Source organism: Miniopterus schreibersii (assembly GCF_964146895.1).
Source record: "Miniopterus schreibersii genome assembly, chromosome: 12".
Taxonomy (NCBI): domain Eukaryota; kingdom Metazoa; phylum Chordata; class Mammalia; order Chiroptera; family Miniopteridae; genus Miniopterus; species Miniopterus schreibersii.
In genome coordinates, this window is record NC_138112.1 from 17,636,330 (window position 1) to 17,663,833 (window position 27,504).

The 27,504-nt window shown below is 38.2% G+C and overlaps 1 protein-coding gene across 1 annotated transcript in view; it reads right to left on the bottom strand.

Annotated features, from left to right (window-relative positions):
- Positions 1-27,504, bottom strand: part of CNTN5 (contactin 5) — a 968,886-nt gene that overhangs the window by 191,943 nt on the left and 749,439 nt on the right. Inside the window, exon 13 of the mRNA XM_081155637.1 lies at positions 26,173-26,323. Coding sequence (XP_081011763.1) covers positions 26,173-26,323 — 151 coding nt within the window. The remainder of the gene's footprint in view (positions 1-26,172; positions 26,324-27,504) is intronic.

Consider the following 27,504-nt stretch of genomic DNA (forward strand, 5'->3'; position numbering starts at 1 on the left):
CACAACCTGTTCTCCAGCCTCCCCCAAGCTTCTGGCCTCGGCAACTTCTGTACCAGTTTTTGACTGAAGTGCACTCTCTCTTGTCGGTCTGGTGAATTCCTATTCAGACACAGGCATATGAATCTGAAAAGTGTGCAGGCTTTCAGGCAACCAAGCACTGAAATGGAGTTTCGCCACTAAACTTGTCTTAGTTCCAGTTATGCAAACTCATCTTAGTTTCCATACCTGAAAAATGGGTATATCCATTCCGAATTTTCCTCAATGCAGTCAAATCAGATGATATATACAAAGTGTCTAATACAGTACTTGATTTCTAGGGAGTACTCAACAAAAGACATTATATGTGACTATTTTTTCTGGAACTTCCTCCTTTTATTTCTGACTATACTGTGATGCCTGAAAAGTACTCTTCTTAAACATGACATTTTCCACCTTGTCTCTCATAGTTGTTTGCAAAGTGGGGTGTTGTTTTGTTTAAATGTGTGAGAAGCAGATAATTGGACCATTTCCAGTTCTCTCTGACAGAAGAAAATATAAAATAAATCCTGTGACTTTGCAAAGAGTTTGACATGTTCTATTTGCTCCATCACTTCAATCTTTATATTTATCTGCCGTAATCCAAAGATCTCTATAACCTCTTCCAGGTAGCTGGAGAAAATCATCAGGAGCCTCTGGAAGTTGCTAAATGTGAGTCAAGAGTTCCTTGTGGCACGAGCAACATTCTAGTAGAAATTTCCCCCCCTACGAAGAGGGTGGCCTGGTAATAGCTTCCAGGTGCCTGGTTGCACCTGCCAGCACTGCCAGATAGAATACAAGTAATTAAAATAGACTAGACTCTACTCTTTAACCCCTCACTGACTGGAACAAAGCAGGATTTACAGGATGATGGCTACTCCTTGCGAAGGTGAGTGAGTTCATAGGCGAAACATGCAGCCCTAAGTGCGGAACGGTGTTTGTAAAAATGAGATTTCAAAGTAAAAGGAAATAGTACGTCAAACTTCACTCCGTGGAGGCAAGGTTAGAGAGCTGTAAACACTTGAAATACTTTTTTCCCCTGGTTTTAACAAGAAAAATGTAATAAGTGTTCAAATTCCCATTACAAGGTTGTCAGAGCAAAATTAGTACACGATGCGCTGCAAGCCATGGATTGTTCAGAATTCACCGATGCGTAAAATCAGAATTAGACGAAATGCTAGAAGCAGGAGGGAAGCTGGCCAGCAGTCCTTTGCAACCACTGAGGTGTCAATAAAAATACTAATATCTTCTGCCAAAAATATCCTCTAACTTTAAGTAAAGTCTAAAGGGAATGAACCAATGCTAATTACGCCTTACTTATTGACTTCAAGAGTTTATTAACATTTTAAAAGTATTTCACTTTAAAAATAACATGATGAATAGAATATCGTACAGCGTACTCAGTAGGTATGAGTTGAAGGGATCTCACTAAGTGACTTTATCTTCTAATTCATTTAATCCGAAGTTAGAGCTGGAAGTCCAAGTGCATTATTTTAGAGACAAGGGGACTGGCATCCAGAAAGACAAAGCAAATTAATTGTCAAGGACATTGTAGGGAGAATTCCTATATTGGGTGAGAGCAAAATGACCTTGAAACGTAAAGATTCGATTATTCTGTCTTGGACGAAACCACACAGCTCGTTAGAGGCAGAATCCACGTCTCTTAATCAATCATGTTATGTCTGGTGCCAATGTTGAGAACACTGGTAACATAGGAGGGAGAAGAGCCACGTACTATGACCAAGGATTACGGACACTAACTGGATATCTCCTGAGGAAACTATTTTATCCATCAAGATATGTAAAATTTATAATACAACATTCATTTTGTAATAGTAATAGCTTTTACTAAATCCATTCTTTCAAATATTTTCTCTCAACGATCAGATTCTTGACAAATCCTAAATTAGTCTCTTCTTAGGTTTCTGACCTTCTTACCACATTAGACACTGCTGTTGCTGTTTTTTCCATTTTCTTGAAACTCTTTCTTTGACCTCTGAAAAACTACATTTTCAGGATTTTCTCCCACATCTCTTATTCGGCAGCCTACATTTTCTTTGTTGCTTCACCTTCTTTCCTTTCTAAACATGGTACCTTCCTACAAAGTCGGCTCTGCCTTTGCGGTGTGGGCGCCTCTGGCGCCTCGGTGAACAGTGCGCAGCTCCCGGCCCTTAAGCAGAGCCCCGTTTGAATGCCTCGTTGGCGACCAGATACTGGCAGACAGAGTGCCTCTTCCTGCCTGTCCCCAGCATATCCCAGATAAGTCACCCCGCTCTCCATTGAAACAGCAATTCCCTCCAATAACGCTCCTTCTGTAAAAGGAGGGAATTCATCCAGCCAGTGGACTCACTCGCTTTTTCAGTTTTTTATTATTTAGCAGACGGTAGATGATTAGCAGTCAGTGCATTTGGTCCTAATTATTTAAAACGTAGAACGGATACAGTGTGGCCCTTTCGGAAGTGTGGAGAAGGCGTGGGGAATCTGGATCGTGAAGACTAAGCTGGAATTTCTCAGGAGAGGGTAAAGAACAAGCAGAGGAAGCCACATAAGCAAAGACAATGCAACCCAAAGGCGTGCACTCAATTCAGAGAACCTAAGACATTGTGTTGTTGGAGCACAAACAATGCATGGCTCAGTGGTGAGAGACAAGGCTAGAAAGGGGATCTGTCCTCACTTCAGAAATATGCATTCACTTTAATCTCATTTGTCTTCTTGGGCACATGCTTTCCTCCCATCCTCACAGCAAGAATACCATGTTTGTTTAACAGCAAGAGACCCCAAGGTGTTTTTCTGTCACCAGCATTTTCCACTAATCTTTCATAAATGTTACCTGTCACGCTCCTCTTTACTCATATATACCAATCTGCCACATATACAGATCCCAGCTTCGATTCAATCATCACCAGGGCCATTCAAGCCTACTTGTCCTTATTTCATACTCTATTGATGTGAAAGTCCTTAGTGTTACAGGAGGACACTGTGTCGTTTCCATTTCATGCATTAGCTTGTGTTATTTCCCTTATCTGAAACGTCTTCTCCTTTTCTTCTGCTAGACCAAGACCTACTTCTCATTCCAGGAGTAATTAAAATCCCATATGTTCCAAAGCATCTTTTGGATGACTTGCAGGCATCTGATCAGTGTTGACATAAGCAAAGTAGTGAATCCGTCTTATTCATAAATTAGACTCTAAATTTACGTTTCGAGTTTAAATACAACAAATTAGGGAGATTAGCCAGCCAGTAGCTGGACTTTTCCTCTCCTCACCTGCCGAGTCTTATAATGAATGACACATTCTGCCAAGGTCGGGGGAAGACGCAGGCTGTTCTGGGTACACAAAAGCTATTAGACACGTAACACAAACCAAGAGGAAGTCTAAAATATTCTTTTTCTTTATATATTATCTTCCTATAAAACTGTATTTTTGGCTTGACTCATTCATTTAATTAGCTAATTCATGAAACAGATTAAGATTGGTTGAGTATTTACCATGTGCTGGGTACAGCAATATCAAATAGTATACAGGTGCTACCCTCAAGGTGTTTACAGAGTAGTAGAGGCAAAAGACACATAATTAAGCATCTAATGATAATATAAAAAGATAGGTGATATGGCAGAAGTGTGCAGAGCACCAACTGGAAAGGGAGTGGTTTGGTCTCAGAAAGCCTTCCAGAGGGGTGAGGTCTAATAAGAGGCCTATCATGTGCTCAGTATTTTTCTGGACACTGGAGACTGTGAACCAAAACAGACATTGAGAATTGCAAACGCAGAACATAAGACCTCAAACAAAAGCACTTCATATTCCAATGCAGAATTTATATAGTATTGGGTAGAAACAATATTATTGGAACTAGTTTCCTAGCTTTAGAACGCACAGCCCATCAAAAATCAGAGTATTAGGCCCTGGCTGAGTGGCTCAGTTGGTTGGAGTGTCATCCTATACACCAAAAGACTGTGGGTTCGATTCGTTGTCAGGGCACATACCCAGGTTGCAGGTTCTATCCGCAATGAGGGCCCATGCAAGAGGCAACCAATCAATGTTTCTCCCTCACATCATTGTTTCTCTCTCTCTCTCCCTTCCTTTCTCTCTGAATATATATATATATATATATATATATATATATATATATATATATATGTATATATAAAACGTATGTATATTCAGGTGAGGATTTAAAAAAAAATCAGAGTATTAGAAGTGGAAGCTGTGTTGTTTGAGGCAGTAGTTACACTGAGATAAAATGTAAAAATGTATAAAATACATAACTGGAGCTAAGGGTGGGAAGGCTTTTTAGTGACAGAAAAGAAAATCCTCATTTTCTTGTAGGCCACTAAAAAAGACTTTGCTCAAAATAAATGAACAAACACAACTGAAACAAACTCATACATATAGAGAACAAATTGATAGCTGCCAGAAGGAGGAAGTTTTGGGGGGGGGGGGATGAAAAAGGTGCAGGGATTAGGAAGTACAAATTGCCTGTTATAAAAAGTCGCGGGGATGTAAAGTACAGTATAGCAAATAATATTGTAGTAAATATGTATAGCATCAGATGGGTACTAGACTTAGACTAGACATTTGTCCAGGTCTATGATAAATTATTTACAAAGCTGGCAGCAAATATTCCCCTTTCTATCCGTTCCCTTTTGCAAGGTGACTGCAGTCCCTCCCACTCACCTGTGCCTGCTCTGAATCGGGCTCGTTCTGTGACTTGCTTTGACAGGTAGAATGCAGTGAAGTGATGGAGCCCATTCCGAAGCTGGGCTTTAAGGAATCTTGCAAGATTTTCATTCATTCTCTTGGAAGCCTGCCTACAGCCCAGTGAACAAGCCTAGCTAATCTGCTAGAAATGACAGAATCTGTGGGCCAGAGTTAAATCAGCTCAGTTGCGCTGGACAGGTGAGACAGATGAGATGAGAGATGTGTAAGAAAACAACTAAGATCCAAAAAACTTCTGACCCTACCTGCAGCTGACTTCAAGCAAGTGACACCACTCAGCAGAATAACTACCTTACTGTCCCCAAAACTGCTGAGCAATAGCAAATGGTTATCATTTGTCATCACTGAATTGAAGGGTGGTTTGTTGCCCAATGACAGAAAGGCCTGAAAGATGATTTCTAAATTCAAGGTAAAGGGGGTGCTAAGGTACTCTGCTCTGATCTAAATGGGTGATACTCCAGTAAGGAGAGCCGTAGGGGCAGGGGTTAGGACCAATGTTTCTTCATAAAGTAAACCTAAAACACCAAGAAACGGACAAGCACAACACAGCAAGCTGCTGGGAATGTGGGAGTCCCAGTCAGAAGAGAGCTCCCTTAACTGAAAAGATCAGATCCTTAGGGTCTTAATATTATTCATATTTTGTACATATTCTGCAAGTCAGGGGTAATGATAGATATTTATACTCATATAATGCAAATAATCACTACTCCTGATGTCACCTTTGACTATAATGAAAGATGAACGCGGTACTCGCTTCGTAACCTCGTTGCTTATAATAGCTATAATTCACGCTGAGATGTCCCTGGGTAATTGGACACAAGCTTTAAAATCCTGCAACAGTCTCTCTGCGCTCAAACGCTAACACGAGCGGCCCAGAGAGAGAGTATGTGGTCCGTTTACAGAAGATGACTTTTAGCTCATGGGGCTAACCTAGGAGCTAGCTCATCTTTACAGAACGTTGCTGATTGTTGACAACAGGACAAATGGAAGGTTTTTTTAAATGCTCCCCAACTAAATTTCTCTGAAGGTGCTCAAGTCTGTCCTTTGATATTCACTCACAATTTCAATTGGCCTGCTACTGAAGGAAAATACACAGGAAGAACAGAGACCGTAATTCTGCCTTCAGTGAGGAACATCCACTCTGTCTCATTACGTGAAAAATGAATAGCTGTTTTCAATAATATCTTATGGCCATGCATGCACCCCTCGACCCCTAAAAGTTTAAGTGACAGTACGTTTACTATTTCTAGAGAACTTTTTGTTTCAAGATTTCTAAATGATTTTCAAGTGAATGTTAAATCTAGACAGCGTCTTTCATTCCCCAAACTCTGCTCTTCCTTTCGATCTCAGTGGTACCAAAATTTGATTTATTTCATAACATTATTCATTTGGCTGTCATTCAAGCTTTTTAGGATTTCTACTCCTTTCAGTCAATTGCCAGGAATAGCTTCTTTTATTCTGTTTTCTTTTCTTTAACTAACATTCCCCCATACAGGCATAATGACAGCTGCATCCAGGGAGCCTCTCCTTTTTCAATTCTAACCTCTCTTCATTCTCAAGGAAAACAGACCTGATTTTCATCCTATAGGGGCAGTATGGCATTCAGGGAAAGACACAGCTGAAATTTAGGAGAGATGGGAGACAGAATTTGAACAAGCCATTTTATTTCTCTGATCTTTAGCTTTATCTGTAAAATGAAGGAGCTGGCCTGAATAATAGCTAAGATTTCTTTCCTCTTGAAGGCCATCTGCTTCCTCAGTATATGGAAGGCGCTGCGGGGATCTTGGTCCATTAGGATTATACAGGTACTTCCTGCCTCAGGGTGGCTAGAAAAAGAGAATTTATAAAGTATCTAATGGGCAATAAAAACAATACACTAAGTTTTTTTGTTTTTTTATCCCCAGTTAAAATGTGTTGACCCCTATTTCCTGGAAGAATGGAGCCTGGTATTGAAAACCAAATGAAGAGCAGAGACTCAGGGAAGGCCAGTTTCTGTGCTGGGAAACAGCCTCCTGGACAGTTCTTCTCTGGCCACTGAGTTCACTTCAGCGGCTTGTAGACACTTTTCCCATCAACTGTGCAGTTTTCTTTATTTGCCTTTAAGTAAGCATGGAACTTCAATTTACTCTTTCCCTTCCTTCTCCTTGTGGTTATGTGACAAGAAGTTATGTGGAGAGTGATGGGGAATTATTGCTCTGGGATACCAGTAAAAATGTTAGAGCAGACGGATATACTGATAGAAATGACCTTCTAGGATGGGGTGGGGAACGTCTGGCCCACAGGCCATATAGGTCTGGCCCTGCCAAGGCAACCACAGGTGGGACTCGAAATTCAATAAATCTAAGAACTTTTTTCATAGCTAATTTTTACATTGATCATTTTGAATGGCCTGCCAAATGATGTTATAAATGTACAAATGGCCCTTGGTAGAAAAAAGGTTCCCCGCCCCTGCTAGTGAACTATAGAGCTGATACTTTAGTAGAGGTGACCTTGGAAACTGGATTTAAGTCAATAAGCTGGGACAGTCCAAGAATGATGTGGTAGTCAGGATCTATAGGTTTGGGTGACCAATAAGGCCTAGGAGAGCAATCAGTCAAAGAAGACTATTATTTCAAGCCTGTGGATGGCAGAAAAATGGTGGGAATAGTGACAGAGCTCCAGGTAGGAGAAAGATCACGTTTCAAAAGATGACGCATGGGACATGCCTGCACATTAGGCAATGCGAAGAGCTCCCAGTGAAGGGATCCCCGAATGGAGGTGTGGATCAGCCAATGTGTGAATAGCGGGTGTTGAACACGAGCCATGCACTGTGCTGTACTAAACATACTGAAAGCACCTTCTCTTTTAATTTTTGTGAAATCTGCGAAATGGGTATGATTACCCTCTCCTTGTAAATGTAGAAAATGAGGCCTGTAAAGATTAAATAACTCATTTGGGATCACACAGCAAGCAAATAGTCTAGTGACTGGACTGGCTACATAACATGTGGGGCCCAGTGCGAAATAAAGTCATGGGGGACCCATTGTTCAAAAAATTACTAAAAATTTCCATTTGGTGACAGAAAAACACTAAACCAAACAGGAAACCTTTGAAGTGTGGAGGTCTGTACAGCTGCACACATGGGATGCCCATGAAGCCAGGCCTGTCCACCAAGGTTCAACCCCGGGCCTATTGAGTTCACGGCGGGGACTCTGGGCCTCTACCTCACTTCTGGTTCCTGTTGAGGGGTAGAGCCATTTTGATGAAACTTTAAAACAATTATGAGTAGAGATAAAGATATTGACAACAGTTTTTTGCTAAAAAGTAACTGAGACATATTATCTGAAGAAATGTTTAAATATATCACCAAAGGCATACCCGTAGATACAAACTGACTGAAGTATTTTCTGTAATTATTTTCTTTCACAGGCTTGAGAAGCCATGTAAACCTGGTCTGAGCCTAAATTGAAGACTAATTAACCCAGATATAAAACCACAGGTATGCGGGCAGATCATTTTCAACAAAGGAGCCAGAAATACACAATGGAGAAAAGAAAGCCTCTTCAACAAATGGTGCTGGGAAAACCTGAATGCCACATGCAAATGAATGAAACTAGATTACAGTTTGTCCTCAGGTACAAAAATTAATTAAAAATGGATCAAAACCTAAATGTATAAGATCAGAACCTATAAATTACATAGAAGAAAACATAGGTATTGAACTTATGGACCTTGGTCGTAGAAAACACTTTATGAACTTGACCCCAAAGGCAAGGGAAGTAAAGGCAAAAGTAAATGAATGGTACTATATCAAATTAAAAAGCTTCTGCACAGCAAGAGACCAACAATACAACAAAGAGGCAGCAGATCAAATGGGAGATGATATTTGCAAGCAATAGCTCCGACAAAGATTTGATATTCAAAATATATAAAGAACTCAGGGTGAAGGTGGCCTACTATACGGTGATGGAAGATGATTTGACTTTGCGTGGTGGGCACACAGTACAATATACAGATCTCGTATCATAGAAATGTACACTTGAAACCTATATGATCGTATTAACCAATGTCACTCCAATAAATTTAATTTAAAAAGTCTAAATTATTAATTGGGGGGGAAACGTGTGCTGAAAAAAGTAATAGCATATTTGTCAGTCCATTTCAAACATCATCTTACCCTGTAATATCCAAACAGAATCTCTTCTTAAGAGCAGCTATTTAAAAAGAGACAAATTTGAAATTAACTATACAGAATGAACGCATGCACGTGACAGATGTATTTGCATACGTAGCATGAACATCAACTGTGATGTGTGTGAGGTTCCCCTCTGTCATGCACATCTAGACACCAGAAAAGCAAATATGGGTGTGCTCTAGGTGGCTCCAAACACATTATAGATTCTTAATTAAGAAAGAACAGTTATAGCAAGATTTCTAGACACTTCCACCCCAAAATGCATTCTGGGTTTTTGTCGGAGATTTGATGTAAATTAAGATACTTTGTGATTTCAGAAAGAAACATCTGATAGTATACAGTCGTTCTCTAAGTTGGAATCTTGCTTTTTACCTCATATTCTCTTAGATTATTAGTTTCTTATGGACCATCCTTCTAATAAGCAAAGTGGAGAAAGCATGCTACAATACGATGCTTTGCTAAGATATTCAGATCACTGAAATGAATGTTTTATATTTGTTTGCATTCACTAATTTTTAAATATATTTGCCTAAAGGAATGATAAGGAGCCCCCGCCCCCGTGTGTGTGTGTGTGTGTGTGTGTTATGGGAAGCTGAAGGTAAGGGACACCACACAAAAGAGAGGTGCATCGGCGCCCGAACGCCACATCCTCTCTCCTTCAGCCCAACGCACAGGTCTTTATTCCAGTGATTAGGAGATCACCTTCACGATTTAAACATTTCATGAAATCTTATAAAACAAAATTTAAGACTGAAACTGCTTAAAAGTAGACTTACATTTTAAAAATCAAGAATAGTGAGAAAACTAACAGAGATTTAAAAATGCCACATTAGCTAGGTGATGACCCATGCAGCAGATGTGAGGGGGCAGGTAGATGGGATTGAAGCCAGGCGCTCAGTAGGGCTAAGAGTGGGGTGTGAGCAGGGATCAGCTGGGGTCAGGAGAAGCAGGGAGACACACACCGAGATGCAGAGGCGCAGAAGGAGAGAGGTTCCAGGCAAGACAGGCGCATGCTAGAGTGAGGCCTGTGGACTGGTGCAGTCTCTTAGAGACCTGGCTCCCCAACCTGTTTTTTATGTTTTTACCTGAGAGATTCCTGACTCTCTCATTGCTAGATGCAACCATACGATTAATCCCCATTTTTTTGAGAAAGCCTAAGTGTGTCTGGTTTCATGTTAAAAAAAAAAAAAAAGGTCCTGACATAAGTTATAAATAAACTGCATAATTAGAGTTAATTGGTACAAACCAGGAGTGTGAAACTGTTCCTTTCACCCTCTTTGAGGGGAAATGCTTATCCTGAACAGCTGTTTCTTTCTTTTTTTTTGAATTCTCACCCAAGGATATGTTTATTGACTGTTTTAGGGAGAGAGGAAGGAAGAGACACACACATCAATGTGAAAAAGCAGCATTGATAGGTTGCCTCCAGTATGCGCCCCGACCGCCAGGGATCCAACCCACAACCTAGGTATGTGCCCTGACTGGGAATTGAACCTACAGTCTTTTTGGTGTACAGGATGCTCCAAGCACCTGAGCCACCCGGCCAGGGCTGAACCGCTGTTTCTTAAACCTGCCTACTCATGAGACTCTCCTGGGCATTAATAAAAATTCTAGATCATGAGGACCCACCCTCACTCTGCAGCATCAGAATTTCCAGGGAAAGTGGTCTGTTTATCTGTATTTCTATTAAGATCTGTGTTTAATTCTTAGGACTAAACCAATTTTGGAAAAAAAGAAATAAATTGTTGAGCAATGATCAGGAGATCATGATTATGCCTGAACTCAAGTTACAGTTGTAGAGGCTGTAGAAAGAGTTAGAAAACTCAGGCTTGTTTTAGTATCTCTACTTCCATTAAAGGCACCAATTAAAGAGAAGTGTGCTCTTAAAAACTGGCATCTTTCAGACGTGACGGACAAATGCAAGCTGTAGCCTGGAGAGCACCTGTGGGAAGACAGGGCTGCCAGCAGCTAGGCCAGCACTATGAGGACTGAACTGGGCCGGGGGTGGGGGGGCATTTCTGCTGACCTGAGAATCACCAGAGGCTCTGGGTGAACCCTGCAATGCCACCTGACACCTGTGGTTGATCAGGGACTCAACTCAAAGAGTGTCACTGCGGAAGGATGAGTCAGACACTGCCTATCACTGCTGAAGAGGCCCATATACATATAGATGCCCCGTAAAATGAGACCAGGGGATGGAACTTAACCTTCTCCCCCAAACATAACCATGTACCCTGATTACTCTGCGTGACAGAAGAAGCCAGGGTGAGTGGGGGTCCTGAGAAACCGAGAAATGAAGCCTTTATGTTAAGGAGCACATCTTGCTGGTTTCATTTTAAGCAACGGGACCTCTACCAAGTTCAAGAGAAAGGAGGTTGGAAACCACTGCACTAAAAGCTCGTGCACAGGTACATATGTGCGTACAAGCCCCTCCGTCCGCTCCTCCCAGCCCACACAGACACACGCAGGGAAGGATCCCATGAAAGTTTAAGCGCTGAGCTCAGTCTGGGGGAAGAACACAGCTCTATTCCACACGCATGATTTATATCGACATAGCAGCTCTAATGTGGTATGCCACCCTCTAAATTTTTAAAACAATTTTATAATAGTGTTTAAAACCAGACAGGGACAGTTTGGAGAGCAAAGCTATATCAAAGGATTTAGTTAAAATGATTTACTTGTGGGTTTTAAATAGCATTAAGTGGTTTGCGTAAAGTGTTCTGATTTGTGCTTAATATGGATGGTGCTTAAAAGTCTGGGCACCGGAAAGGTACACCCTTAGGGACACATTCACCAGGAAAGCACGGGCCTTAAATACAGCTGGGTGTTTCCTTCCACGGCTGCCTTTTGAATATTAGCATTTAAACCACCCACAGAGGCTTTGCAGATGCTTCGCTGGGTAAATGAGGTAGAGACGAGAGAGCTCACACCTCGCGGAGGCCGCTACTTTTAATTTAGTGAGAGTCCTGAAAAGGGGGTTGACCACAGCATCGGATTTTAAACCAGGATAAAAGAAGCTATCATGGAAATCCAATGCTGTTTAACTAATTTTCTTAAATAAACAAAGGAAACTGATCCTACTTCTGTTTACAACCTCCTGATTTAATTCCATGCTATTTTACCCATATAAGAGAGAAGCCTCGGATCTTTATGTGAATAATATGAGGACAGTAATAACACTATCACTTTCTTTATTAGGACATCTTTCTTCAAAGAAATCCAGGGTGGCGTATGATGCCGTCTCCTCTCATCCTCACACTATCTTTAATAATTTAGCTTGAACTGTCATCGTCTTCACTAGCGTTTGGGAGGCTGTATTGGGGACATAAAAGGTGAGAGTTACAGGGGATTTGGGCACATGTGTTGTTCCAACAGGTTTATTTGAAAGTATGAATCAGTTTCTACAATATGCAGAGCGTTATCTAGACTCCGATTTCTGAATGAGAGACAATCAAGGTCCTGGCCTCCCAGAGTCTATTCGAGGGAGAGAAACAGATGACAAGTGAGTAAATAAAAAATAAACATGTCAGAGTGTGGTAAGCGGTTGAAATGTGGGTTTTATTACAAATACAGTGTAAAGAGTGCCTCTGAGAAGGTAATCCAAGACCTAGATCTTTAGAAGGAGACAATAGTGCTGTGTCTGGGGCAACAGTGTTTCCAGCTGAGGAACTAGGAGGAGCCTTGCCCTGAGGCAGGAATCAGGAAGGAATCGGGGTGGGGTGCTGGGGCTTTTCGAGGAAGGGGAGTGACGAGATGAGGAGAACAGAGAAGTAGCAGTCAGTTCCTACAGGACCCCATGTGTCCTGCATGGTGTGGAGTTTACTCTAAGTAGGGAAGGAAGCCACTGGAAAGTTTCAAAAAGTAAACTGGCATGATTCAAAGTTGTGTTTTAAATGAAAACTCTGGTTGCTGGATAGAGAATGCTGTATAGGGACAAGGGTAGGTAGATAAAAGAGGCCAGTTCAGAGGCTATTAGAAAGGATAAAGCTAGACAATGTGGATTATGTAGGCAGCTGGGGAGATAAAACTACTTTGAGCAGCTCAAAACATTTTATTTCTGTGGGAAAGAAAAGAGTAGACTGGCTGTGCACATAAAAGGTGAATATAAATAAATGAAGGTCAAAGTAAATGAATCAGATTTCACCTGTCTTTTTATCAGTGAGATTCAAAGGTAAAACGTGAGGACCCACGCTCCCCCAGCAGATGAGAACAGCGCCTGGCCTGCTTGAGCACAGCCACCAGTGCTGTCTCTCAGGGAATTGACGGGCAGGCGGATGGCTGCTCTTTACTGAGCGTCTCCCACAAGCTAGACACTGCTTAAGACAATACACGAAACTAGCATCTCACAAAAATCCTTTAAGTTGGTTATTATTGGTCTCACCTTACAAATGAAAGAACTGAGGCTTAGAAAGTAAGTCAGGCAAGCTCAGGAATGAGAGACACTATTTCTTTATTAAGTACTTAAGAGCATGAGCTGGGGCTGGATTTACTCGGTGTGGAGCTTGCTGTACCCCCTTACTAACTGTGGTCAAATTATTTCACACTTCCATAGTCCATTTCTTTGTCTGTACAACGGGAATGATTGAAAAACCAATTTTGTGGGATTGGATGAGCTAATATGTGTAATGCTTTCAGACATTCCTGACCAGATGTAAACCCATAATAAATGCTATTAATCATTTTTATTATTATTGCTCAAATCACAAAGCTAGTAACGATGATGTTCACTTCTATTCAGTCTTTTTAAAGTTGTCAATGATTACATCAACAAGTAATAAATATAAATAAAATTGGGGTCCAATCAAACATCTTACAAATAAAAAAGTATTTCTCTCATGTGTATTTACTTACTGATAACTATGTGAAATGGGAGGCCAAAGATTTCCTAAATACTATGTCAATTATTAGGTTTTTTTTGAAGTAAATTTTAAAGTGTATATGTCAACCAGTGTCTTAAAATAGATGTCAAAAGCTTCAAAATATACATATATAAAATGATCTATTCCAACCAACAGAGGGATCAGTAGTATAGAAAATAAAATTATAGACAAACCATAACCATTCTACATATTTTTCTAGAAAGGCTCAGACAATACCATAATCAGATCTATACTCAGATACTCTCCCACTGTCTGCCCTTATTCCATTTCCACTCATTTGTGCACATGCCCACGCACATGCACGCACACACACACCTCACAGCACATAGGAAACGCCTTTAAAGAGAAATAACATCTTTAAAATATTAAGTAATACAGGTTGGCGCACAACGGGCATTTAGTAAATGGTTTTCATCATTATCAGTTATCTCAGTCCAATGGCTCGGTCAGTGTGCACGGTGATAAGAAGCCTCTGATTTGCTCTGGAAAAATCCCAAACCCAAGCCACCTGTCTCTGTAATTGCTTCACGTGGAATCCAAAATCTTTTCTTTCAAAAAGTCCTTGAGAACATGACACTTAAAACACTTCTCTGGCAGCAGGAAAGGGAGATCAGCAAGCAGCTTATAGAACACTGGCCTTAGGTGTAATATAGCTCAGGGAAAGTTATTCATGGATAAATGTAACTGTGTATTTTAACTAAACATAGATTTTAAAATTAGAACATTACTGATCCCAGAAGCATTAAATGTGTCCCTTTCTGAACAATTCCAAGGCCGCCCATGTGACATAGAGAATGTGGCCACACGGCTGCAACTGACAGAAGCTATAGGAACTGTCAATAATGAGGGCCATCACCCCTCCAGACTTACGGCTTAAAACTGGCAGAGACCCGCGGGATCCAACAAGGCAACTAATGTCACCCGGTGCTAACCCCGAGCCTCACAGTAACACATCAGCAGGCTAAAGGACACGCCCCACGGTGCCACGGTCGCAACTGCAGAGCCAATACAAGGGCACAAAATGCAGGTTATGCAGGATCTTTTTGAAGATTTTGTTTTCTACTTGCAAATATTTTGTTTAAAATTTTAAGATCTGTGCTCATGGGTGGTTTGTATTTTTACTTCTCCTACTACCCTTGTCAGATTTAGTTAAGGCTATTTCCCCTCTTTTCTATTCTATGAAATAGCTAGGTAAGATTAAAATCATTTGTTCTTAATTTGCTTGGTAGAACTTTCCAGTAAAACCATCTCGGCCTAGAGTGTGTGTGTGTGTGTGTGTGTGTGTGTGTGAAGGTTTTCAACTATTAATATAATTAGTGGACTATTTGGAATTTCCAATTCTTCTTGAGTCACTTTGGGAAATTGTTTTATTTGTCCACTTTATATGAGTATTCAACATTGGTAACATTCAGTTATTCCTCACTTCCCCTTATTACTTTCCAATTTGTCTGCAGAATCTGTGCTTATGTTTCCATTTTTCCCTCTTAGTATTTTCGATGTCTTCTCTCATGCTCTTGATCACGGGAGATGTGCCAATTTTCTCAGTTTTTTGAAAGGATGGATAATATTGATTTAGATATTTGGATTTATCAACCCTCCAACTGTGTTTGATATTTGTTTCTAATTTAGTTCAGTTTTGCTTTTGTTTTCTTCTTGTTTCCTTTCTTTAAGTTTAGTTTCATATTCTTTTCCTAACTTAAAGTAGGTGTTTAGCTCTTTCATTTTCTGCTCTCTTGTTTTCTAACATAAGAATTTAAAGCCACGTTTTTTCCTCTAAGTTCTGAAATACAAGGGAGATGTGTTAAGTTCTCCTAATATGACAGTGGAGTCACTTACATTTTTCTTATATAAGCATTAATTTTATTTTGCATATTTTGAGGCAATGCTATGAGGTATGCACAGATTTAAAATTGTTATGTTTGCTGATCCATTTAAGCTTTTATTATATAATGGCAATCATTTTGCTTTGTTTTTTTCTAGTCCTATTTTCTGATATTAATACAGTTAAGATTTGGGGAGCATTACTATTTAACTGATAAATCTTTTCTTGCTCTTTAATTATCTATTTTCCTTATGCTATAAACATCTCTCTTGTAAACAGTTGATTGCTAGGTTTTTATTTCAGTTCAATATTAATAGTAATTTCTGATGTTTGGGTTTACCTTTACTAAATGATTTTATACTTTCTATTTGTACCTCATTTAACATATACTATATACCTTTTTTTGGGGTTCTCTCTTTTTTAATGTGTTAATTTTTTTTTCATTACTTTTACTTCCTTAACTAGTTTGGAAACAGCAAACTTAACTTCAACACTTTTATTCATTGTACTAGAAATTTAAATGGACTTAAGGTTAGCAAATTCTAACATTAATATATTCACCTATTTCCAAATAATTCAAGCATCTTATAGCACTTTAAATGCCCTTACTATAGTTTTCAAGTTTTCAATGTTCCCCCCAGTTTTGTGAAATTAAAACGTTTTATTGTTTTATGTGGCAGATTTCATATCTTCTTGGCCTTTTGGCTAAGATCAAGTACATATGGCAAGTTTTACTTACTTTTACCTGCATATCGATACTTTCATTGCCTTTCATTCTTTCCTGTACTTCCAATGCCTGGGTCCACTTCCTGTCGGGAGCTACCTTAACTAACTTCTTACACTGAACTGTTCAGGCCACACAGGTCGTATAAGTTAAGGTTACTGTCCTATAGTTAACAAAACCCTAGCGAAAGAGTTTCCCTCCCCATTCAGACCAAAGACATGAGACAAACAATTTTCCTCCTGGTTTCGGAATGGATTGATTTATATTTAGCTCACGTTTCTGTTTCAGGGGTAGCCATTCATGGGCCAGGGCTTGTAGGAGGCATGCTCCCTGTTCTGTCTTCCTCCCAAACCCATCAACATGTAAAAGCCAATGCTCAATGTCAGTAAGTGCCCTTGAGGTAAAAGCCAGCTTCCCTGCAGGACTTTACCTACAGAGTAAGCTCAGATCCTGGCTCTCCCGTTTCCTCCTGACTTTCTTGCCAGCTTGTTGATAAAATCAAGTCTTTAAATAACATTTATACGTTTTATATCTAAGTCATCAGTTTCGTTTTCTTCTTTTGGGAAGATTGGGGCAATATTTAGTGCATGTTTTACCGTAAAAGAAAAATATAGTTTTAAAAATTACATAATAAAAGTAGGTGCCCTCAAATGGATGTAAATTGAGTCTTTGAAAGACTACTGTTTGATTACTAAATGAAGCATAAACTCAATCTGTCTTTCCAAATTCTCCTTAATTTGTCCCCAGCTATTCAACTTCTCCAGCTTATTTCCATTTCTACACCTAATATATAAGGGTGGCCAAAAGATGCTATTTACTTTTCACAGAAGTGTCCTGGATTCATGACTATACTGTTGCAAATTTGGACAGTTCGCTTTCTAAAATACATTCTATCTCTATTCAAGAACCACTTCAAATGGCATTTCATACAAGTTTTCCCTTGTCTTCCACCCAGGTTTTATTTTCTCCTCTACTTAACTTTCAAAGTTTTTTATACAGTGGGATAGGCCAAGAACTGTATGAGATCCAAAGAGAACTGGGCTCTCTGTCTGGCTCTGGAATTTGCTATGTATGTGAACTTAGAGAATCTCTCTGTGACCCAATTACTTTATTTAAAACAGGGATAATTATATCTTCCTTGCAATACTACCTTATTTTGAGGATTAAAATATGCATATGTAAAATAGGCAATATTCAATAAAGGGTAGTTATTATTATTGTTATCTTAATTATCCTATTAGTAATCCTTATATAATATCTATTAACTATCCTGTGTGAATAATCCTGTATTAATTATTTTTACCTTAAATATTCTGTGTTATAGTTATCTATGTATTAGGTTTATTGTCCATTAGACGGTGTCTCCTTGGGGGATGGGATTCTCTTACTTATCTTGGTTACGAGCTGTCACAGTGTCTTACATTATATTCAATAAAGTTTTGATTTCACGGAGATAACTTTAACTGAAAAAAAAACCACTGTTATCTATACCACATGGCATTAGGGAGGGGAGAAGTAGAGCTACTAGTTACAACTGGAAAGAGAGAAAAAACAAAATAAATTAGTATCCTGAAATCTCCAAATAAAACTAACTCACATGGTGGTCAACTAAAAATGTATTTATCTATCATCTGTAGATCTATTTTTTCATAAATAGCTCTGCTATTCTAGCAAAGAGAATATCATTACCATGTAATGATAAAATCTGTTGGTAATGATAAAATCTGTTTAGGTTCTCTTTTATGGAAGTGATCTGCAGATTGTTCTTCATTGTTGTGAAGGTTATCACTCTGTCTATGCCCTCATTTGTAACCAGCCATCTAATTCCCATTATGAATAAACCACAGTTAAATTAGATTGTGATTTATGCAGAAACTAAAACGAAGCGACTATGTAACTCTCACAGGAAGCTAAAAATCTCGATCGTAAAATACTTTTTTCCTAAACATCCTCCGAATCTTCTTTTTTCACTATTTTATATTCATTGAAGAGTCACTTGGGGAGGTAGTAGGATCAGTCAGTAGCATGTACTTAGATGCTTGAATTCCCAAGTATTTTAAATGTTGTTTGTATTAAGGACAAATTAAGCTGAAAGTTGTAGTCTGGGGGGCTTTTGGAAAAGAAAAGCCTTTAAGCAATTAATGGCTTGTTCAAGTCGTGCCTATGTGAGGAGCATAACCAGGCAACTTGTGCAGCAATTTATAGTAACTGGGGTAAATGAACCATAGTTAGAAGTAGAATTTATGAACTGTTTGCTAAACTGGTAATTAGCTAGAGACGTAAAGCTGCAAACTGGAGGTGTTCATAGCACAACAGAGCCAGAACTATTTTGTGTCATTTACAGCTTAAAGTAACGGACTTCCTCAGTGTTGTCTCCCCTGGGGAAGTGAGGCCTGTTTTATTATATTTACCAATTAAGAAAAAAAATAGTAGAAACAAAAGACAAACTCTTGGCTAGATCATGACAAAAAAAGTTTGAAGACTTTTGATGAGGATACTTCAGATTTTTCTGTGACCTTAAACTTGGAAAATAATAAGAACAAATAATTTGAGGTGTGTTTTTTTTTTAACATGAATATCTTGTGTTTAAATGGATGTCATGAATTTGAAGATTTGCAATCATTGTTATGTTACCTAAACGTTCTGTTGAAAATGAAGACATTGGAAAATGTAAGAATTAATATCTTTTCCATTCTCATTAAACTATGTGGCATGGTATGAGCACATTGTTACTTAATAAATTTGAATTATTGTGGGTTGGTCATTGCCTGAGAGAGACCAAATTCAAAAACACTGAATATCCCTCAGAAAAGTGTAGATCTACAATGGCAAACATATGAAAGCACAGTCCAGAAACATCACAATAACGCACCTTTGGAATTGTTTTGTCTATAACATTGATTGATCAATGTGTCACTGAAAAGAAAGAACAGTAAATATTTCTTATATTTGGATTGTCAATCAATACTGATGTGGTATAGTTTACCAGAAGGTAAGTTGAAGGAAGAAAAAAAATAAAGGTAAGATGAAATTTGGCCACCATGTCACTTAGTTTATAGTTTGGCTCCATGACTTTCATTGGAAGAAAAATCAGATTCAGATTAAATACTTGATTTGGAGGATTTTCTGATCATATCTGAGGAGTATGTGTGCCTGTGTGTGTGTGGGGGGGGTGTACATGTGTGTGTGCGTGTGAGAGAAAACTGTCTATGAAGTGGGCCATGTAACTTTTGGGTTCAGGATGGGACGCTGAACCTTTATCGGAAACATCACAGACTCTAAGAAGGAATTCCATTCCTATTTTCCATGTAGATGGAAATGCTACCTCACTGCTAAACAACCTGAGTGTTAAGATTACCACAGAATCACTGACCAGCACCAGACCCGGGGTTTCAAAGCCTGGTGTTGTGACGGACGACCTTGACCACGTCATTTAATCCCCCTGAGGTTTAAAATGTGCACATCACAGATGATAATATCTCAATCAGAAAGCTGTGAATTGGCACATACTGGGCACTAAATTGAAACTTAGAAGTCTACTTAAATCATACGTGGAAATTCCTACTAACTACAGCTCCTTAATAATTGCATCTGCTTGCGCACTCCCGGTGGTGAGAACCATGATGCAAGAAGCCTTTCCTCTGGGCTCGTATTTCAAATGCTGAGGTCGGGCAGCAAGCGGCAGGAAGGGAGGAGAGGGAGCAGGCTCCACGGCGAGAAAATGCACATGCCTGGGGAGCTGCGAGTGGCCAGTGCAGACTGAAGTGAGCGTACTTCGCAAAGCCTTTTTGGGGGGCAGGCAAGATATTTTTAGATGCTCACCTTCTCGTCCTTATAAGTACATAGAGGTAAGCTGAATCCTGGAAAATTTGAACTGATTTGTATTTCTTCTTTTGCTAAAAGCTGTATATAGAATGATACAGTTCCCAGCATCTGTGGATTTCCCTAGTCTTCCTCTACATTACTATTTATCAGCATGATTATTTACTTATTAATCACTTCAAATCCTGAGGATTGATGTCTTCTCTCAAACCATTGCTGGATTCAAAAAATCTCAAAATTTATTTTGGATTAGGGGTCGCGTAGGAAGTGACATCTTGTCACCTTAAAGCGTCGCTTCCACGTAGTAGAGGAATTCAAGCCAACATTTGCAGTGAGGCCCAAATGGAAGATCCCTCCTATGGGCGCCTTGTCTTCAGTTAGATGTAGCTTAGGGGGTCTAGGTTTGAACAATCCATTGATCATTTCTTAATTGGGCCTATTTTTACTTGGAGGGATTTCTCCTAAAGACCAAATATTTGTTTACCTATATTCACTAATTTCCAGTGCTGCTATGACTTTGCTTTTTTTCCTATTGTGTTTTACTAGCATTTTAAAGGGAAGGTGGTGAAGTTCATCAGACAGAGCCATGTGCAGACAGTTTTCATTGAAACCAGGGAGCCAGCATGCTAACCCAGCAGAACAGACGTGAAGCCATTTCCTTCCCTGTTTAAGCTGGATGGGCCTATGGGACAGGACAGCAAGTCCCCTCCCCAACTGATAACTTATCGGGCACTGTTAACACTTCATAGGTATCAAATCTTACGTAGTCAGCCATCATCATAACTAATGTCATTCTGATCATTTTATTTCCTTTGAAAGCATACATTGTAATTTACAAAGGAAGTCAACAGATAGATGATTGCTTATTTCCCCTTATTGCACAATTTCTAGGGTACTGAAAAAAAACCACAAGATACCTAGGGTCTACATTGTTTTATGTTCTTAATATGTAAGAGACATTGTCACAGAGGAAGCAACAAAACAGCTTGTTCATTAGAAAACACAGCATGTAGGTGGAAACCAAGGGACAGAAACGGGACCCTAATTATCCCCATGAATTCCTCCTTTTCCTTAGAAAAACAAAGCAGCCCTGGTTTTCCCTCAGTAACAGTGTCCTTTAGGGTTTGCACTAAGAACATATATTTTTCCATATGTCTGCGAGTCAGTAGGCGAGCCTGATCGCTGTTGCCTAATGAACACAACATGAATTCCCACTAGAAGTCAACTAATGGGCACCTCAAGCGCAGTTTTCTATGCGTGTTAAATGAGTAAGTAGAACAGTTCGCTCTTCTGAAGCTCCTTTGGTGAGCAGGGAAATATTACAAGGGATTTTGGACAAGTCTTTGCTTAGATTACAGTCTCATAAAGGAAAAATTATGTTATAATGCTGCCCCTCCATAGGATAATTTTTATTTTCTTGGATGCAGGATTTCTTCAGCACCCATTTGAATTATAGTCCATTATCTCTGTGGCTGGTACCTTCCTCCCTCCTCCGCCTAGAAACGGAACGGGCACTTAAGCTATTTTGAAATTTCAATAATTGTGAATAATTTTAAAACATATACGGCGTATTCTATGGGTTTCGGTAATAGTTAATACATGTGTAGATGGAAAGAAAACAGAATAAACTGTGCTCTTACCAAAAACTATGGACTCTCCATTTTAGCCAAGACTGTCTTTGTCCACTTAGTCTTTTTACAGGAAATTGAACATGAAATAATGAAGGCTTAATATTTGTGCGCTGCTGGAGTGCTTCTGGGTGATTATATTTTAACAAAAGTTAATGGCCAAGTAATGGAAATAATGAGCTGAAGTGGAAATCCAATATGAGTTTGATGAGCAGAACATTGGGAATGGAAGTATACCAGAGGAGAAAAGCCCCGTGGAACATTTCACGTCTTAGTACTCTTGACGCGCATTAGTTTTAGTATTAAAATGGACATGATTGATAAAGGAACCTAAATGGATATGTGCTGGTGTTCTTTAAAAGCAACAGGGGCAAAACCTGGAGATTCCTCATACGGAAAAGGAGAGAAAAAACATAAAAACTATCTTTAGGAGGCTGCTTCTCCGTTTCCATTAACTCCCTGGGTATATTCGTCTATTTTCACATTGCTTATTAGGCTAATCACGGAACAAATAAACATTGGGCCTGCTAGGCAGACGCCATCTCCAAGATGCGGAGCTAGGAGTAGGTAAGGCTGGTGAGAATGGCCATGCCCGGGACAGATGGGGTGAAGAGGAGCCTTGGGCTCTCAGAGACCAAGAATGTCAACTCAGGGACAGACATTTACGAATAACAAAGTTGTCACACCAAGGACCTAAAAGGTTCCTTTAATCCTAGATAATAACTTAAATCTTAAGGATCTTTCTCCTTAAGTACTGAAGAAAGAAAAGAGGAGTGGTAAAAATATCCAGAACTATTGATACAACTTGATGCCAATATTCAACAACTTACATGTTCAAGTGATACCATCATCAGCACCCCCACCCCATCCGCAGCAGCAGCATCCCTGTCACACAAGCAAGGTTCACCGGACGCTTATTAAATGCCATGCGCCAGCCAGTGTATTTTACATGGAGAATGTCATTCAACTCTCACAACCCAATGAGGTTACTCTTTTGGATTCCAACTTTACAAATAAGGAAATAAAGTCACCTGTTGAAACCTTATTGTCTGTAGAAAGCAGGGCAACCAAGTCCTGATAGACACTGGGTGATACTGTTACCCACAATGTTTAAGTGCCTTGTAAATTATAAATGCAGCCGTCATCATTATTAATATGATTTACTGTTGGAGCAGCAGTTCATGCTGAAAACTCTGCAATATAAACAACTCATCCTATGTTATAAACAGCAAGCGACTACAAATAACTCACAAGAGCTAATACAATCTATTTTCTTATATACTTTTGAAGAGTCATTTAGAGCCAAATGAATGCAATGTTTTGTAACATGTAAGCAGGCAATTTATTTGTTTATCAGATTTTTCCTAAAAGTCATATTATGTTCTAGTTATTACTTATCACATTTTAAACTTTAGGATAATGATTTATGTATTTCGTTAGTGAAACAGATAAACACACAAAAAAGCTGTGTTTTGAAGACACCCCTCAGGAAAAAAAACACCACAAAACACAACAACACAAAACCTGAAAGACTCAACCAAAATATGGCAGAAAAGAATAAACTAATGAGTTATTTAGCACTCTGTTGATAAAACAAATGAGTTAATATTAACCTTCAGTTGTTACAACATTGAATTTACAGTTTAGAGTTAAATTGCAATTAACTCTAGATTCAAATTCTTTTTTTTTTTTTTTTGAGTTTCTGATATGTTTTCAGATGATTAAAGGATATTTTCCTGCATTTAAAATATTTCATTATATTTTTATGCCATTGCTCCTAACATAATTTTGCTTTGAACTACTATGTTTCTCACATTTAAATGTTTCCCTTATAAGACATTGTTACTTTAACCCCCTCTTTCCAAATATAATTCTAGCCTTTATTTGCTCATATAGGAACCTGCCATTTGCTGTTTCAATCTTTAATTTGGAATGACCCACACACATTCCATTTTTGAAAATTGTGAATGATGGACAAAGCGAATTTATTTAACATTTCTGTTTCTAGTTGTAGTTTGGATGAATGAAGAACATATTCAATGTGGATCACATCAATGGTAAATATACTTATTTTACAATAAACCATGATTTAAATCTGGGGCCCCAATGTGAAATATATATGCAAAGTTTTCAAAAATTTAATAGTTTTCTAACATCTCCGTTTCTACTTAAATTATGTTTGGAATTTTTATCAAGTGGTTGGTGGGCTTTATCATAGAGAGAAGTGATTTAAAATTTCTATAAGAATATAAGTTGCATGTAACTAATTCTACTTTAAAGAATGTATAATATATACATTTGAAATTTTAATTTTCAAGTTTCCATTCATATTTTTAGAATGTACAATTTTTCAAATATCTATGTGCATCTTCTGTTCTGCTTTATGAAATTCATTCTATTATTATTTAAATCTTGGCCTCTTATTTTGATACTTGGCTGTTGAATTATTTTTTTATATCCAATTAGATTGCATTCTTCCTGAAACCTGGGATTGTCCAATATGAAAACAAATCTTATAGCAAGTAAAAACCGTATTTTGTACGTGTTCCTGTTAATTTTAGAGGAAAAAATGCACTATACTTCTGGAGTTATTAGATTATACCACTTTATAGACCTAACATACATGAGCTGGCAAAATGCTAAGCAAATGTGGCCAAGTCTTGATTTTATTTTGAATAAATGAAAACAAAAATATTTCACATTTCAGATTCCTTGCTGAATAGCACTTTGACCAGTATCGACATCTGGAAAAACTGAGAGACCTGAGTTTGAGGTCAGCGTATTTCTCTCGCTAGCCCAAGGGGATACCAGTGAGGAGAAAATGGAATCGAGAAAACTGGAAAATTCACAACTTTGTTTTCAACTTCTGGAAAATAAAAAGTCTATTATGCTTATATTTGTTGTAATAGAAAACTCATAATCTTGTTCCTCTCTCAATACATTTGCTTTGACAAAAGAGATGCCATATAGTTTTTTAAACTCACACTGAGATGCCTATGAGTAGGTGATGAGGGACTTCCTACTGTGAACTGAAATAAATAGGACAAGGCCCACGTGCCACTCACAAACAGACATTTAAAATAGGATGGCCTGCACTGATACGTCATATATATCTCGATGATATAAAAATTTTCAATACATTCAGAAAAAATAACCAAGCAATGTAAATTATTTTTCACAATACGAAAAATTCTTCTTCTGCCTTAATAAGGCTTGTGCCAGTTTTTTAAATATTTCTATATGCAACAAGAAAAAAATTCAAAATTCATTCATATGCAATTCAACCATATGCAACACGGATCTTTGTGATTTTGCCCACCACCTGGCCCCCTGGCCCAAATAAAAAGATAAATTCTCTTTCAAAACGAGATGCCCAATATTACCCATGTCAATCCTAGATGATACCCTTTCCAGGCAGCATAGATCCTTGGGCCCGAATTAAATCAAATTATTCCATAAATTATTTCATCAGGCACAGGCAATTTAAATCAGTATGTCTCCAACTTGAGTAGAAAACAAAAATATTTAAAGACATTTTTTAAATATTTCAAAATATTCCAAAATCACTTTAAGAATTATTCAAATGGAGCCCTAATGCTGACTTAAATTACTTAATTATATGATAACTTAGACCCAGACAAACATAAAACCAGGTATAAACTTCATCATTACAGATCCAATGAAAATCAAAACTCTAAAACACCATTTTAATATATTGGAGGATATTATTTTATCAAAGATGAGTCACCATTCACGACACCAATATGGTAATACCTGGTATAGCATAGGCCTTTTGAACTTGGCATACATAGACCCTGATTAGTACTTCTGTGATGCCCTTTGACTTTACTTACCAAAGACAAATCTTTATACATTATATATTCCTCTGTACATTTCTCAATTGCCTGTGGCTATTGAAATAATCCTATTCTATTTTGTATCAACATGATTGAAAGCAAAGAGGCAGGCAAATAGGCACAAATTTCACTTGGAAATATTCCACCATAAAGTGATTCTCCAAAAGATCCAGAATATATTTATATTATTTTTAATATTAACATTGAAATGAGAGCACAATCTCTAAAAATTAAGGGCATCCCCAAATCTGCAGACCCAAACTGAAAACCAAAAATAACTCACTTAACAAGTCTTTGCTTTCTTCACAACCTGGTGAAGTTCCCAGTTGTGCTGAAACTCCAGAGGTAGAGAAGCTTCACTATATTGAAGCAGAACTTTGGGTTCTTTTTAATCACTAGACAAAACCATATTTCAATATGTTCATGAAATATGTTTCACAATTACTACAAGACTCTTTCTTGTATGCTTTATGTGTATCATCTGCAACTTCAAAAAAGTTTGACATTAGGAGTTGGAATTATGAAACAAGCTTCTAACCTTTTATTCTCTCTAATTGCTTTGTCTCCCTTCTTCCAAGAGATGGTTGGTTTTGGAGAGCCTTGGGGTTTGCACTCTATGAGGACTTCTCGGCCTTTGGTAACAATTATTGTTTTCTTCAGTTGATTCAGTGCAAAAGTGGGAGCTGAAGCTATTAAAAAGAAAATGTTAATTCTACCAGAAGCAATGACTATAATATCTAATGTATGCTGCACTAATACTTTGCAACTTTTTTTCCTGGGATACATTTTTAATAAAATCAATCATACAATATCTACAGAGGTAAAAAGCACTAACTTAAAATTTAACTTATTAATTAATAGCTATTATATTGGTTGCTCTTTTTACTAGCAGGTGATGGTTTCATACAATGTAAAATCCACAGACAAAGGCTGTGTTTTGTTGTGTTTTTTTAAAAAAAGACATGCTTTAATTATGGTTATCAACTTTAATTGCAAAAGACTAATGAGCACCTTGGGCGAAGGGTGAAAGGGGCAGCAAAGAAAGTGTATTTTGGGCTTCCTCTGGAAAACGGAGGACCCCTGTGGAGAAGACAATTCTGTCATCCCATCCCTATCTGTGAGTCTCAACTAAAGCATATTTTACCTTAATGTTATACACAACTGAATGCAGATTTTAAGAAATGGAAATGCATTTTTAAGAAATGGAATCATTTAAATTTCAACCAAAAGTTTTATTTCATTGTTTGCAATTATTTACCTAGGTCTGATCATTCATTAATATTATTTTATTGTATTTTTATCAAAACACTTTTGATTACAGTTCCCCAGGTAATTCCATTGTGCAGCGGATGGTTGAGGACACTGGACTAAAAGAATACATGACGCAGAGATTAAAGCAAATAAAAAAGAAAAAAAATACTTGACTCTAAAAGAGAATCTGAAAGATATAAGTCTTCTATATCTGAGACATATACTGTGCCAATCTGACAATTCTGTGATTATTTCATAAGCATTTTATGTCCATCATATAGCAATATAATGCATGGCACAACATTAAAAATATGTATGAAACATAAAAAAGGTATGTATGCAATTGAGAGGCTTAAAGAATTGAAAGAAAAGTGAAGAAACTTGTGGGGAAATTGCAGGCAACATTTTTGATTGCCTACTGGAAAAAGAACTTACAAAAGGTAATTTTGAAAGTATTTCTAGTGAATAAATGTTTCTGAGTAAACGATTAAACTGGGTGAAGGCTGAATCAGCTTTTTAACTCAGAAATGTCAGTGTGAGCTGACAAGGAAGTACATTAATATTTTATTGATTAGGTTTAGGAGACAGAAACGTGGACTCTTGTATCTATTTTGGATGA